The 15087-nt window shown below is 35.6% G+C and overlaps 1 protein-coding gene across 12 annotated transcripts in view; it reads right to left on the bottom strand.

Annotated features, from left to right (window-relative positions):
* Positions 1–15087, bottom strand: part of LOC125254758 — a 188974-nt gene that overhangs the window by 82474 nt on the left and 91413 nt on the right. For all 12 annotated transcript variants that reach the window (XM_048169551.1, XM_048169561.1, XM_048169552.1 and 9 more), the window contains 3 exons: positions 10827–10997; positions 7252–7425; positions 6732–6905 (listed from right to left, as the gene is read on the bottom strand). In XM_048169551.1, coding sequence (XP_048025508.1) covers positions 6732–6905; positions 7252–7425; positions 10827–10997 — 519 coding nt within the window. The remainder of the gene's footprint in view (positions 1–6731; positions 6906–7251; positions 7426–10826; positions 10998–15087) is intronic.

The raw sequence follows: 15087 nt of genomic DNA, 5'->3' as shown, positions 1-15087 counted from the left end.
GTTGTAGTTCAGGTGAAATGATACAGTATAAACAATGTAACCTAAGCTCTGTTGTCTTTAACTAAACAGTAAACTTTAATCACTGTAACTGCTGTAAAGTATAATGATACTAACTGTAGATTTTCCAGTTTGCATTGTGGGTTCATCAGTAGATCACTAAGGTCTTTAAATCCAGAGTCTCCTGGTTCATTCCCACTGAGGTTCAGCTCTCTCAGGTGTGACGGGTTTGATTTCAGAGCTGAAGTCAGGGAGACACACTGCTTCTCTTTAATACTGCATTTACATAATCTGAAAAAAAAAACAAAAAAAAAACACAAAGAACAATGACTCAGATCTATGATGTCATCTTATTCTCTTTCCTGACTATTTTTCCCCAGAATTTTCCAGCAATCCATGTTTTCACTGTTTTACAGAAAGGAAGAGGACAGAATCTCTATTATGAAAGAAGCAGCAGAAACAAGCGATTGATGTTTTCATTACACTTAAAAAATGAACATGATCATCGAAACAATCAGCATATAAAATAAGATAACATAAGCTAGAAACAAATGATTTTGTTGTTTCTTTAAAAGCAGAGGGACTGTTCTTTATTTTGATATATTGTATGTTCAGATATTCATCCAATAAAATATTCTGGGGCCTTTGTAAAAAAAAATGATCAAAATGTTGTCAGTAAAGAGTTAAATAGATACAGTAGGCATTTAGTCTGTCATAGAGTGTATTGTTCCCATGGACTATTTTTAACACTGTCACACTAATTCTGTATGCTGGAAACTGTTGCAGATTGTAAGGACGCTGAGGCGGCGTTAGAATCCATGTGCAGTGTTTTATTGAAATCCACAGCAAACAAAGCCGAATCGACAGGCAGAGACATAAACGTGAGGCAGGCAGAGGTTCAACAACAATAAGGCAGTCCAATCCAAACAACAAAACAGAAGGGCAATCCAAAAGGCAGAAACAGAACAAACAGGCAATGGTCGTAACAGAATGGCAAATAATCAATGAAAGAAACGCTCGGTAAGGCAGGTAAACTGGCAATACTTCGCAACTAAGCGATGGCCAAGCCATGCTTAAATGCCAGACAAACAGGAAGTGAACATTGTACATTGAAATTTGAAATAATTCTAATTAAATTTAATGCAATTACTGGTTAGTTAGGCAAATTAAGTGTGACCAACAGGAAAATGCAGTTGTAGTTCAGGTGAAATGCTGCAGTATAAACAATGTAACCTAAGCTCTGTTGTCTTAAACTAACTAAACAGTAAACTTTAATCACTGTAACTGCTGTAAAGTATAATGATACTAACTGTAGATTTTCCAGTTTGCATTGTGGGTTCATCAGTAGATCACTGAGGTCTTTAAATCCAGAGTCTCCTAGTTTATTCTCACTCAGGTCCAGCTCTCTCAGGTGTGACGGGTTTGATATCAGAGCTGAAGTTACAGCAGAACAACCTTTATCTGTCATATCACAGCCTCTTAACCTACATTATGAGAAAGAAAGAACAAGAAAATAAGGCAGAAGAAAAGATAACTCTTTATTCTGTAAAGTCACATCCTCTCTGTAAACAAACAAAACAAAAAAGACATTCAGAGGAAGAGAGATCATCATTCAGGGCTGTACACTGAGACATGTATGCTGAAAAAAGCAAAAATATTATGACTACCTTCCTAATCAAAATCATAATTTGTTTATATTTACAAAATACAATTAAGTTAGTCAGTGAAACCATTAAAAATCCTTTCTTTGTACTTATGTTAGTTAAAGGTTAAAGAGAACTGAATCACAGATTCTTTAAATTCTTCAGATTTATCACAAATCTAGTGAAATACTGTAATAATCTGCCCACAAAAATGTTAGAAATTATGTGAATGTGAAAATAACGCATAACTTGTGCTCGCTACATTCCTAAATGCACAATAAATTCACAGAGATGGAGTTCACTGCATTCATTCACTGTGATCTGAGCAGTTCTGAGATGTGGAAAACATCAGATCACAAGCTCATCATGTCAACAAAGTGCATATTTCACTTTGAAATACACAGTTCAAACAGGCTATATACATATTTAATTGAATCACAATCTTTTGTAATTTGATAAGAGAACAAAAGCCATATTGCACTTTCAGTTTTAGTTTGTTTACAGAAACTTTTCCAAAGAAATGATGCAAAACAATGTTAGAGACCTTTTATGATATCCCGTAAAGTTTAGAAATATGGAGTCTATGTAACAGGAAACAATGGAATTACAACAATTAACATACTTACATAGCATGCATGATGAACTGCACTATTTATAGTTTTTGTAACAGTAACAGGCGTTTTATACTTGTGCTATGTAATTGTGTATAATTAGGGCCTATAAGTAGGGCTGAAACTAAGAATTATTTTGATGATTGATGATTCTGTAAAAAAAAAAACATTTTAATATTTTTAATCAGATGAAAAATATAAATATAAATTTTTAAAAATGTATAATTTTCAGGTGTGTGGATCAAAAACAAATCAAAAACAGAAGAACGAAAAATGGGGATCCACACACATCAAAATATAGGCCAAAAAGCTCACATTAATTTATTAAACAGAAGTCACAAACAGACTGAAGTTCAAAAGTGGAAGAAGTGCAATGTGCAGCAAAACGTTTTCAGGTTCAACCCTTCATCAGTGTCATGTGCTTCCAAATATCCACCTGCACAAGGCAAGATACTGTAAATGCTTATGCAAGAACGCTTGACATAAAGCATTCTTATGTTTCAGTCGTGACTCTTGCACCTTTCCCACAGCAGCTCTCTGTGTTCTCTGCAGTTTTCCATGTGTTTTGTCTAAAGAAATGGGTTATTCCCTACCAGCAGGGATGTGCACAGGAATTTTGAGGGGCAGTTGCTCTGACCTAAAAAAAGGGCACTCATCCTGGATTTATGAAGATTTTAATTCATTTCATAAAACTTGATGATGATGATTGTCCGTTTGTTATACCTTTCCGACAACATTAAGTCGTCTCACCCGACAACCGCAACAATCTCCTTCTAGTGCCGCTCATGCAGGCTCAGCTCAGGTGCTGGTCGCGTGCAGCGCTGCAGCCACGTAAACAGAGTTTGCCCTTCCCCTACTGACTTTCACTTTCGGACGGGTGCCCGAATATGGAAGTGAATGAGGCTTTGCGATTTTTATTTATTTATTTATTTTTTATCTAGGCCTATGTGAAATTCTGCATCCATTGTACGATTTTTTTTTTTTTTTTTCCCACCTCGGAAGGGCAGCGTGAGTCAAGAAGGGCATATGGGCAGTTTCCCGGGCAACCTGAGCAACCCCCCTGTGCACGTCCCTGCCTACTGTAAAGCGATGTGACAGGCGGATGATTTTTGTGCACAGTGAGCAGACGTGACTAATCAATGATCAAATTTATTATTTTCATTATCAATTATAAGCAATTTTTGTATGTTAAAATAAAGTACAGCCCTGTCATTTATTTCACCAGATCACTAAATACTAAAGAGAATATTTTTTCACAAAAAATGAGAGGACAAGTATAAAGTGTTCAAGTAATTTTAAGTATTTTGATTCTTGTATATGAATGCTCCTCACCTCAATCTCTCCAGCTGACAGCATGAATCTTTCAGTACATCAGATATGTGCTTTGCTCCTGTATGTTTTATTTGATTCCCACTGAGGTCCAGCTCTCTCAGGTGTGAAAGGTTTGGAAATAGAGCTGAAGTCAGGGTGTAACACTGATTCTCTGTAATCCTGCATCCACACAGACTGAAGACACAAAGAGAAAAAACTGTGAATCAGATCTATGATGATCAAACTAAGATTTTTAAATAATTGTAATTCTCTCTATCAGCATTTTCCATTTCAATAATGTCAATAAGTTAGGAAATTGTTTCTTTCAAGATGCAAAAAAGTTTAAATGTCAAAATGAATGCATTAACGCAAATTCATTTTAATGACACTCATTTTATTAATGTGCAATTAATGCAGCGTGCGTTTTCTGTTTGATTACAGATCTATGCATCAATATGTATGATTAAGCTGCGATTAATCACAAGTTAACAAAAAATAAATAAAAATTGGTATTAGCTATAAAAGCAGTTTTCCATGCTATCGGCTGTTTAAAAACAGCTGATGATCAGGGCTGATTATATCCTGTCAATCAAAAGAGGGTGAGATTAAGATCAATACCAGCTGATAAAGATCAGTGGCCAAACAATTGGTACATCACAATTTGCTTTGTCCCGAAAAAGGGACTAAATTGTGTTGCAGCTTTTTTTTATTTATTTTTTTAAACAAACATGTTTCACAACTCCCAACTAGACGCCGGCTCAGGACAGATTTTTCAGTCCCAGCCCCTCCCACTAAATTATTTCAGGCTCCTACAAAAACATATGTAACATACATTTATAATTACATTGTTGACCCATCCCTTACACCTTACCCCTACCCTTAAACCTACCCATACCACCAAAGCTTTCCCTAACCTTACCCGTATCCCACCTCAATAGCTGCAAAAGTGTTTTGCAATTCAATCTGAACCCAATAAGTACATTGTACTTATTTTTTGATGTAAGTACATAGTAGTTAAGGCCACTTAATATAAAGTGGGACCATATTTTTTTTTCTTATCACTGCTGTAAATCCAAAACAATCTCTGTCGATTCATTTTCCAATTATCACTGTGAAGCTGCTTTGAAACAATATGTATTGTGAAAAGCGCTATATAAATGAAGATGACTTGACTTGACAAACCCGCTAAATCCCAGCCTCATCCCAGTCCGAAGTACTGGTACTTATATAGAAACCCATAGGGGAGAGTGGGGTGATTTGTGCCAGGGGTGAAGTAGTTCCACCCATTGTTTCTGGAAAACCATAGAAGAAATTGGTCATGTGACCACATAATTTTGAAAAGCCATCCATTTTACTCATCCTCCAAAGAAGAGAGACACATTGCATGAGAGGAAAGCACATTTTAGCTAAAAAAAACATTTTTTTCCCTTTCAAAGTAAAAATTCTATGATCAAGGTTTTTTGATTGTAGTGTCTGAACAATTATAGACAAGTTTGAAAACATTTCACACATGTTTTAGTGCTTTAGCAGGCTACACAATGAGTCTATACAGTTAGCATGATGTTAGCTCTTAACTGCTGGATCATGCTAGTTTTTCAAACTTGTGGGTCTGGGGTGATTTGTGCCAGAGGGCCTGGGTTAAGTTGTGCCCCACGTATGATTATTTTCAACATATTATTAATTTGTAATTGTACATTGTACTCTTACATTTTAGCAGTTAAACTATGTGACATTCTTGATTTTAGACCAAAACCCATCATGCCACGCACTTATAAAACGCACTTTCTAAAGATGAAAAGCATGAAATGGTCCAATGTTGTGCAAAAGGCATGAAAACAACTAATATTGTGTGAAACTGAATAGAGATTATCGAATAAGATTAATAAGATTTGTGAGTGATTTAGAGCACAGCAGAACTCGGTCAGATAAAGACTTATTAATGAAAGTTCCTGTCAAAAATTTTTATTGTAATAAAAGGGCAGCTATAAAAAAAGCCAGTGTTTAGCAGCAAACAGGTATTTTCATCTTCAGAAAGATCTTTCTTCCTCCCCATTTTGCATGAGAACTGTGACTTGCTTAATAATGTGGAACAACCTCTAAGTAGGGTTTCCATAGATCTGGCAAATTATTTTGTCTGAGATTGATACCAGTTATAAGACATGTATAAATAAACAAACAAACATTTTCTAAGGAAAAACTAAAATCTGAATGTTTATTCTATTGAAATCTTATTGATATGTCACTTGCATAATAATTTGTAATGTGGCGTATTCTTATGTTATTCTTATAAGTGACAGACAGCGTTCTATGTATGTCAACAGGCATCTATTGCCAAAGCCTTTTTGCCTGAAATGATTCACAAATATCATATATTGTGTATTTAAGTTTTTTGTGTTTTCCCAAAAACTACAAAATTTGACTTAGCCTATTCCAACAGTTTAATTAGTAATTTTGTGTAGAATTTGTCTAGCTTTCATATAGCATTACAGTTCATAACATTAAAATGTTCTGTTTTACTTCAGAAATGACTGGCACAAATTACCCCTACGTATTCTCCCCAAAGGCACAACTTACCCCGCACCAGGGGCAAATTGTGCCACGAGACCACTTTTTTTCCAAAAGCTATATTTCTGAAACAAGTTATTTCAGATCCAAAGTTGTTCTCAGGGATGCACCACATCCTGAAATATATGTACATTCTTAAGTTGAAGGCATTACTGCCATGGCCTCACTTTAAAGTCACTTTGAGTAAAAACTGGCACAACTCACCCCATATGTGTCTGATAAAAAAATGTTAATTTCAAAGAAAAATGTCAGGTAACTTAAAGGCTTTTGCATCTGAAGTCTTCTTATTTGTATTCATACATTTGCTCTCAGTAAATGTTTTAAAAATATGCATGTTTTAAAAAGTTTTTTTTTTTTTTTTCAGATCACGCATTAGTTCTATTGAATCACATTTTATATGGTTGATGCATGGCATCCACTACAGTGGACAGATGCAATTCCCTCAGAATAAAATGTATTGGGAAAAAAAAAGTTATTGGCATGATTTTTCACTTGTTTAAAAGTAAAAACAAACATAAAAAAAAATATTACTTTGTGATTAATAATTCATGAATGAAAGGGTTAAATTTAATGTAACATTTTGTTAAGAAAACAAAATACTCACATCAGTGCGTTGAGTTTACAGTGTTTATCCTGCAGTAGAGCAGCGATCTGATTCACTCGTGTGTCTCCTAGTTCATGTTTACTCAGATTCAGCTCTCTCAGGAGTAACGGGTTTTTAATGTGAAGATCTTCAGTCAGATATTTACAGGCTTCCTCTGCAGCATGACTCAAAAACCTGCAGAAGAGAAGATGAAATATAAATGTCTTTATGGCTTTAAGCAATATGTGAGAAACGTCAGCACAGAGAAAACTGTCTTATGAAACTGCATGTTTGTGAACATCTGGAGACTCACAGAACTGCTGTAGAGAGATACAGAGATACAGTGAACCTGGGCTTGATGGCATTAAACTACAGTGTCAGAAACATTTAATACCATACTACTAAATACCATCAGTACAACTGTATCTAACAAAACTCAGTAACCCCCACTGCAAAACTTGTGGAGCTTATTGTATTAATGAAAGAATATTGTGTATGAATATTTAGCATATTTATTTTGTGTTATTTCATCAACTCTCACCGCAGTGTCTTGAGTTTACATTTCTGATCCTGTAGTAAATCATCAAGCTCCTTCACTCCTGATTGTCCAGGATCATTTCCTGTGAGATCCAGCTCTATCAGGTGTGAAAGGTTTGATCTCAGAGCTGAAGCCAGAGATTTATAGCCTTCTTCTGTGATACAGCAGCCTGAAAGTCTACAGAAAAAAAAAAGTCTCAATAAAAAGTTATTGTATGATTACTATATTTAAACATATTTCACACATTTCATTAAACAGTGTCGGGGAGCAGCTAGCTACACGTAGTAATGCTACAAACATAACTGCATTTCTCAGCAGCTGGACAGTAGCTCAGCTACTTTTAAAACATTGTAGCTTTTCCAGTAGCTAACTACTTTTATCAAGCAGTGGTGTAGCGTGATCAAAAGCTACATTCCATTTTGCATCCTGATGAATCATGAGCCTGTAAGGCATTAAAGCAGCACAGCGTCGTCTTCTTAGTAGAAAACAAACAACATTTATTCATTACCGCCATCTGTTGTTACATCATGCATTTTGAGATTTTACAGTCCTCCACCAATAAGATACTGTCTGATGATTATGTAAAGGATGTACAGGAATCAAGCCTAGAAAAAAACACTGAACCACCCCTTTAAATAAATTATTATGATTACATTTATCTGCCTGTTACACTTTGTATATTGTCAAAATGGTTATGCTTAAGGTTATAGGGTGGGGTAGGGAGCTTAAAATTATTATTTTTTATACAATAATATATCAACTAATATAACAGTCACTGTAAATATATCTATATTGCTTATTTATTTTTGTGAAGTGGCTAAAACGTGGTCATGTTTTGGTATAAGGGGTGAGTTAGGAGCTCAAAGATATCTATCTAATAGTAAAATATATTTGCATAAAATCATGAATTACTCAAAAGTCATTAATTACTCACCCTCATGTCATACCAAACCCGTAAGACCGTTCATCATCAGAAAGCAAATTAAGATATTTTTGAAGAAATCCAAGAGCTCCTCCATAGACAGCAATTTAATTACTACTGTCCAAGCCTAGAAAGGTACTAAAGACACTGTGGTAACACTTTATAATAACTGCACACTATGAAGCATTAGTTAAGCATTAGTTAAGCATTATTAAATAGTCAATTCATCCTTTATAAACATTAATAGACATTAGTAAGCAGCTTATAAATACAGCTATAAATGCTTTGTTCTTTATTTATAAGCATTTCTACAATGTGTTTAATATTTGTATTTTCATACTTTATTAATAATCAATTTATCATTTCTAAATTATTACATTATTTATAAACCAGTTATTTAGGAGTTGTCAGTGCTTCATAAGATCATTTAGGAAGAGTAATTAATAAAATATTTAAATGTACGTATATGCATCTTATTATTTAGACATATCGTAATAGTTACTTAGAGTGTTAATGAATGCTTTATTAACACATATTCCTAGTGTCTGCCCTGACAGCCTTGTCTGTTTTGTCTTTGTTTAATGTGTCCTCGTTTATGTTGTGTCTGAGCACATGGCTTTGTCTGTGTTTGTGTTTGCCATGTGCTCCTCTGTTCCCTCCTCCTTGTTTGCTGTCACCACGCCCTCTGGTCTAGTCATTGTTCAGTCCTTGTTTGTTATTAATGTTCTCACCTGTTCCCTATCTTCCCTGCTCCCTTTCTTGTTGAGTCCTCGTTAGTCTAAGTGTTGTCACCTGTTCCTCGTGTTCTTTGCCTCCTTTATATTGTGCACTCTTTCCCTCATGTCTTTGCCAGTTCGTTAAGCTTCGTGCCTGTATTCTAGTCTTTTGTTCACCTAAGCTAATAGCGTTTTGTGTAGGAGATTCTCGTATCCATTTTGCCATTGTTGTCTTCCTTGTTCCAGACCTTCTAACCACCTGTCTTGTCTAGTCCTGGTAGTGTCTCTGGTCTCCCCCTGTCCTGTCCTACTGACTGAGGATCCCTGTGGCTGCTATTTCTCCCCGCCAAGCAGCAGGACTGGTTCAGTGCCTGATAGTATCTGATGGTTCTAACTACTTATGCTGTTTGATCCTGTCTGGCTCCCGCTACATCTTTGGGCCTCATTCTGCGCACCTGCCAATGTTCACCGGCCTGCTACTACCTGGGCTGTTCTCAGTGGCTGTTCCCTCAGCGTGCTTGTCTTTGTGCCTCACCCCCTTCCCGTATGGACTGTGTTCACCTCCTCACCCTCTACATTCCAAGTCTTGTCAATAAACCTGTAAAACTCATCCTGCGTTTGAGTCCTCCCTCACAGATCCCTGACACCTAGTGCAGTTCATGATTAATTCAGGTAATTATAAAACATTTAGAAGTGGTTAACTATTTTTGTGAGCTCATCTAAAGTGAGGACTATTTATGCTTTGTAAAGCTTTTATAAATGAGATTTAAAGGTTCAGTGTTCTTCTGCACTGCTGTCCTCTAATGTTTTAAAGTTAGTACTGAGGTAGTTTTGACACTAGGAATATGTGTTAATAAAGCATTTATTTTTACTTAGTAAAAATATTTTACTTAGTAACTCTAAGTAACATACTATATGTCTAAATAATTAAATGTACATTTATACATCTTATTATTTTATTAATCATTTACTTACACTACCTAAATGATCTTATGAACCACTGACAACTCCTCAATAACTGGTTTGTGAATAATGTAATACATAATTATATAATATATGCAATACATAATTATATATATTATTAATAAAGTCTGAAAATACAATTATTAAACTTATTATAGAGATGCTTATAAATCAGGAATAAAGCATTTATAGCTGTATTTGTAAACTGCTTACTAATGTCTGTTAATGCTTTATAAATGATGAATTGACTGTTTACTAATGCTTTACTAATGCTTCATAGTGTGCAGTTATTATTAAGTGTTACCGACATGGGTAAAATAGTCCATGTGACAACAGTGGTTCAACCTTAAATTTAATGAAGTGACAAGAATACATTTTGTGTGCAAAAACAAAAATTACTACTTTATTGAACAATCAACAATACTGAGTCAGCATTCAGACGTAGAACATGGAAGCGCTGCATTGTGCTTACTATGTCAACAGCATAGGACACTGACAGTGAAAAGAAGAGATTGTTGAATAAAGTCATCATTTTTGTCTTTTTGCACACAAAAAGTATTCTCGTTGCTTCATAAAATTAAGTTTGAACCACTGTAGTCATGTGGACTATTTTAACAATGTCTTTAGTACCTTTCTAGACCTTTGCAGTGGTAATTAAATTGCTGTCTATGGAGGAGTTAGAGAGCTCTCATATTTCATCAAAAATATCTTAATTTGTTCCAAAGATGAACAAAGGTCTTACGGGTGTGGAACGACATGAGGGTGAGTAATTAATGACAGAATTTTACTACTTTTACTTATGAGTAGCTTGTCAAACTACAGTTACAGAGTAGTTTCCTCAACACTGCTGTTACAACATTAATTGTATTATATATATATATATATATATATATATATATATATATATATATATATATATATAAATATAAACAAACATTCAAGTTAAGTGCAATCAAACAATAGCTGATTGAACTCACCTGAGTTTCTCCAGTGTGCAGTTTGTATTTTGTAATCCGTTCTGGAGTTTCTTCACTCCTGAATCCTGCAGATTATTGTTACTGATGTCAAGCTCTTTCAGACTGGAGTTTGATCTCAGGACTGTAGCGAGAGCTGAACAGCTTTCCTCTGTTAGACCACAATTACGCAGCCTAAAATGATGATCAGGAGAGAAATTTATAAGCACCTTTACAGAGAAGTTGGTACATTTTGTAAAATGCAAAAAAAAAAAAAAAAAAAATCAATAGTCTGTGATTTGTTCCTTTTCTTTAACCTTTATTTAACTGACTAAAGTACACAGAAAAGATTTCCAATGTTTTCACTGACAAACTTAATTGTGTTTTGAAAATATAAACTAATTTTGACGGCTGCATCAAAGTTCTTCAAAGTTAGAACAGAGGCATGTTTACCACCATGTAACATCATCTTTCCTTTTAAATACACTTTTTAACTGTTTGGGAATTGCAGCTTTGCAAGTGGAATTTTTGCATAATCTCGCTTGATACAAGACTTCAGCTACTCAACAGTCCATGGTCGTTGTTCTCTGATTCTCCTTTTCATGATGAGCCATACATTTTCAATAATAGACAGATCTGGACTGTAGGTAGTGTGTCTAAAACACCACTATGTTGTAGCACGAGCAGAGTGAGGACTGGCATTAACTTGCTTCCCAGGAAAATATGTCATCTTGATGGATGTAGGGGTGTGCCCAAAGCCTAAGGGCCCTATCATACACCTGCTGCAATGCGGCGCCATGCGCGATGCAAGAGATTTTTGCTAGTTTCAGCCTGATGCAGTTATCATTGTTATGTGCGCCACGTTGTTTAAATAGCAAAAGTATTTGATAGTGGTCTCTGTCAATGATTTATTCATAGAAATATTGTAGAATGAGGTATCATGTTGCCATATTCAAATAAAAAATTTTAAAATAAAAATGTCATATTCAAATAAAGATTTTAAAATGTAGGCTAAGTACCACTATTTTGTAATAGTGCCCCATTAACTGAGGCTGATTCTTGCATGTTATTAAATACATGAATGATTTTTTGTTTTGTTTTTCATAATTTTTATTTTAATGTATTTTGTATGCATGTCTTGTCATATTTACTCTGTGTATATTTGATATGGGAACAAAGGCTTATAACATGATGCGGAAGAAAAGTGTGATGCGGAACTAGCATGTTGATTGATGTGTGGACTTGGATATATATAGGGAGAACACTATGCTGAAAAAAGGCTGTGGTTCTGCTCATGCCTTGTGAATCAGGACTGGCGTTCACTTTTTTGTGGAATACTTCCTCGAAGGTCGGAAAGATGGGCCCTGTTTTGGACTTTGGACTGAGCGAGGATTATTTTCCATAAGTGAGCTGCGCTGTCTTGTAGGAACCATGGACGAACCAGACAAATGAATCATTCAGATGATTTTTTTCAAAACATAATTCCAGAAACCCAAACTCAGAAAATCTAATTTTCGGCTCCAGCCCATCTACAAAAAACCCTGCTTGGTACTTTTATGACACCTATGCTTCCTGACAGAAGGAGAGGTGACAAACTCAAGTTATCTGTGACAAACCAAATGGTCACCAAGAAGATAAATAGTCTTTGATCTCCAGATCAAAAGAGACACAGAGACAATGCAGGCCTCTTTTGTTTCTCTGAGTGACCTAACTTTACAGAAAAACCAATAAAGACTGTTCTACAACTAAAACTGCATCAAATCGCTCCAAACAATTTGAAATGGACTTATCAAACTTCTTTTAACTGCATACATTTTATATCATGTCTACACATACTACCTGTAACCAGTTATGCTTTAGAACACCCACAATTCATGTAAATGTGTTAACTTTTGAATGGTTGAATGAAAGTATTTAGTGTCGGATATGTTTTTTTTAATTCTCTTCCTCTCCTCTAAATCATGGCTTGAATGAAATCTGTGTAAAATGTATTTTTGTATATTCCATTTAATAGAAATTATGTCTAAAACAGTACTTTCTGCCAAAGCAGAGACCGGAGGTAACAATTATGTATGATTGGGGCAGAGAAAAGCCACCTTTTGAAACAGGACGATATCTGATTGGCCAAATCTCCTCTCAGAGGTGGGACAAACATCTAAGTTTAAATAGTCATATCCCAAGACTAATAAAAAGTAACTAGTGATGAAGTAAGCAGAAAAAAAGTAACCATGGAGTAACAAGAAGAACAGACAAGCAGCTTATTCAAGCCATCCAACTTTCACTCACTTTTCTTTTCTTTTACTTAATTTTCACAAACACAATCCGGACCTGAAAGACCCTGCAACAAATCATCCTCTCAGAAAACCCTTCTCTCCACGCAGACAAGGAGATTCACATTTAAAGTCAACTCAAGCAAGTACCTCCAGATTCTAAAGCTGAACTGGTGCATTAAATTAATGATTCATGGTTTGTTCAGGTCAGGTCTTTTTAAGTGCATATTGTGCTAGAAATCCTGTTCATCATATCATTCTCTCTCTTAAAACTCTTTCTCTCTCATTTCCTTTCTTACTGCAATGCGTATTAGATTAGTTTGTGTTAGAATAAATAAAGTCTCTTGTCGATCTTAAAGTTACCACGCTCTAATCAGTGTTTTTACAATAGTGGATATTCATATCCGCTACAGAGCTTATTACGGCCTGAGCAGATGAACGCTGGATGATTCGGTTGCTTGTTCGTAAGCTAAATGACTCTTTATAATTCCCTATAAATTAATTATTTCATTTAAGCTAATTTTAGTCCTAATTTTAGGTGAACTGATGAGGCCGATTGCTGGCAACAGCCATTTTAGTGGTTTCTGATGTGGTCTTAGTGACTCAGTCCTCATCGCTACTCCTAACTTTTCACAGATTTAAGAGCTAATTCTAGTGTTAAAATGCTTTGTGAAATACTCTTAGAGCAAAAATGTAGGAGTCCTAAAATTTAGGGCTGACACATCCATTATTTTTAAGAGTTTCTCCTAAATTGGCAAGATAGGAGCTACTTTTAGCTTTAAGATGTTTTATGAACACAGCCCCAGATTTCACTTCAGAGAGAGTAAGGAGAGATGGCTGATAGGACAATGGTGAAGGGTTTGCAGATCCTGAGCACTACTGACAAATATCTAATCTTGTAAAATGTGTGGCAAGTACTGCCACTCCCTACTATACACATGGTACGTCATGGCGAATCTCTAAAGTGAAAATAAAAAGCGAGCTCACATATAAAAGTGACTTCAATACCCTACATATTAATAATGGCTCCCTGATACCTGATAAATATATACAGTATAATTTTCCAACAATATAATTGCGAGAGAAAGCAATTAAATATATTTTTTCCTCCCCTCTCATATTTATTCCCTTTAGGGGCTCTGTAGTACACTACAGTCATTTCCTTTCCGAACATGGCATTCAGCTTTGGGCAAATGTCTAGATGGCAGTATATGTCTCTGTACAATTCCAATATACGCCTCCACATCAATGGACATTGACTTCACACATACGCAAGCCACCCATGCCTTTTGTACAGATGTTCTTCTATACCAAGACAGATGTTTGCTTTTGCACTTGTCGCTGATGACAGTCTGAATGGTCCCTTTTGTCTTTGGGACTGAGAACTCTATGCCTATTTTCCAAAAAACAAATGGAAATATGAACTCATCTGACCACAGCGCACACTTCCACTGTCTTTTTAACTATCTAAGAAAGGGGCTGTCCAATCCTGCTCCTGGAGGGCCACTGTCCTGCAAAGTTTAGCTCCAACCCCAATAAAACACACCTGAACCAGCTAATCAAGGTTTTACTAGGCATACTAGAAACTTCCAGGCAGGTGTGTTGAGGCAAGTTGAGGCAAGTTGGAGCTAAACTCTGCAGGACAATGGCCCTCCAGGACTGAGTTTGGACATCCCGGGTTTCGACGCCCAAGTTTTGTTTACACAATAATAGAAAACAGCACAGACTAAAAGATCTTTAGATTTAAGAAACAGTTTCATTGCAGATTAAAATCGAGAAATTAATATGGTTAGTCCAGAGCTAGCATCCCAACAGCTGCCATGTTTAGCTGTTGTAGCTTATCCATGCTGTGTGCATGAAATAGATGCTGAACAGTCAAAACATGACATCAGAGAAGTGCTAATTAAACCTCTGTTTTGGTGACTGATTTTGGCCCTCCAAAATTATTTCGACCTGAAACCGAAAATAACTATTTTGGCCAAAACTGAAATTCCATTTTTCATTTGGCATCCTTA

This window comes from Megalobrama amblycephala, linkage group LG19 (genome assembly GCF_018812025.1).
Source record: "Megalobrama amblycephala isolate DHTTF-2021 linkage group LG19, ASM1881202v1, whole genome shotgun sequence".
Taxonomy (NCBI): domain Eukaryota; kingdom Metazoa; phylum Chordata; class Actinopteri; order Cypriniformes; family Xenocyprididae; genus Megalobrama; species Megalobrama amblycephala.
The sequence above is the reverse complement of the archived record's forward strand: the minus strand, read 5'-3'. Positions and strand labels throughout refer to the sequence as shown.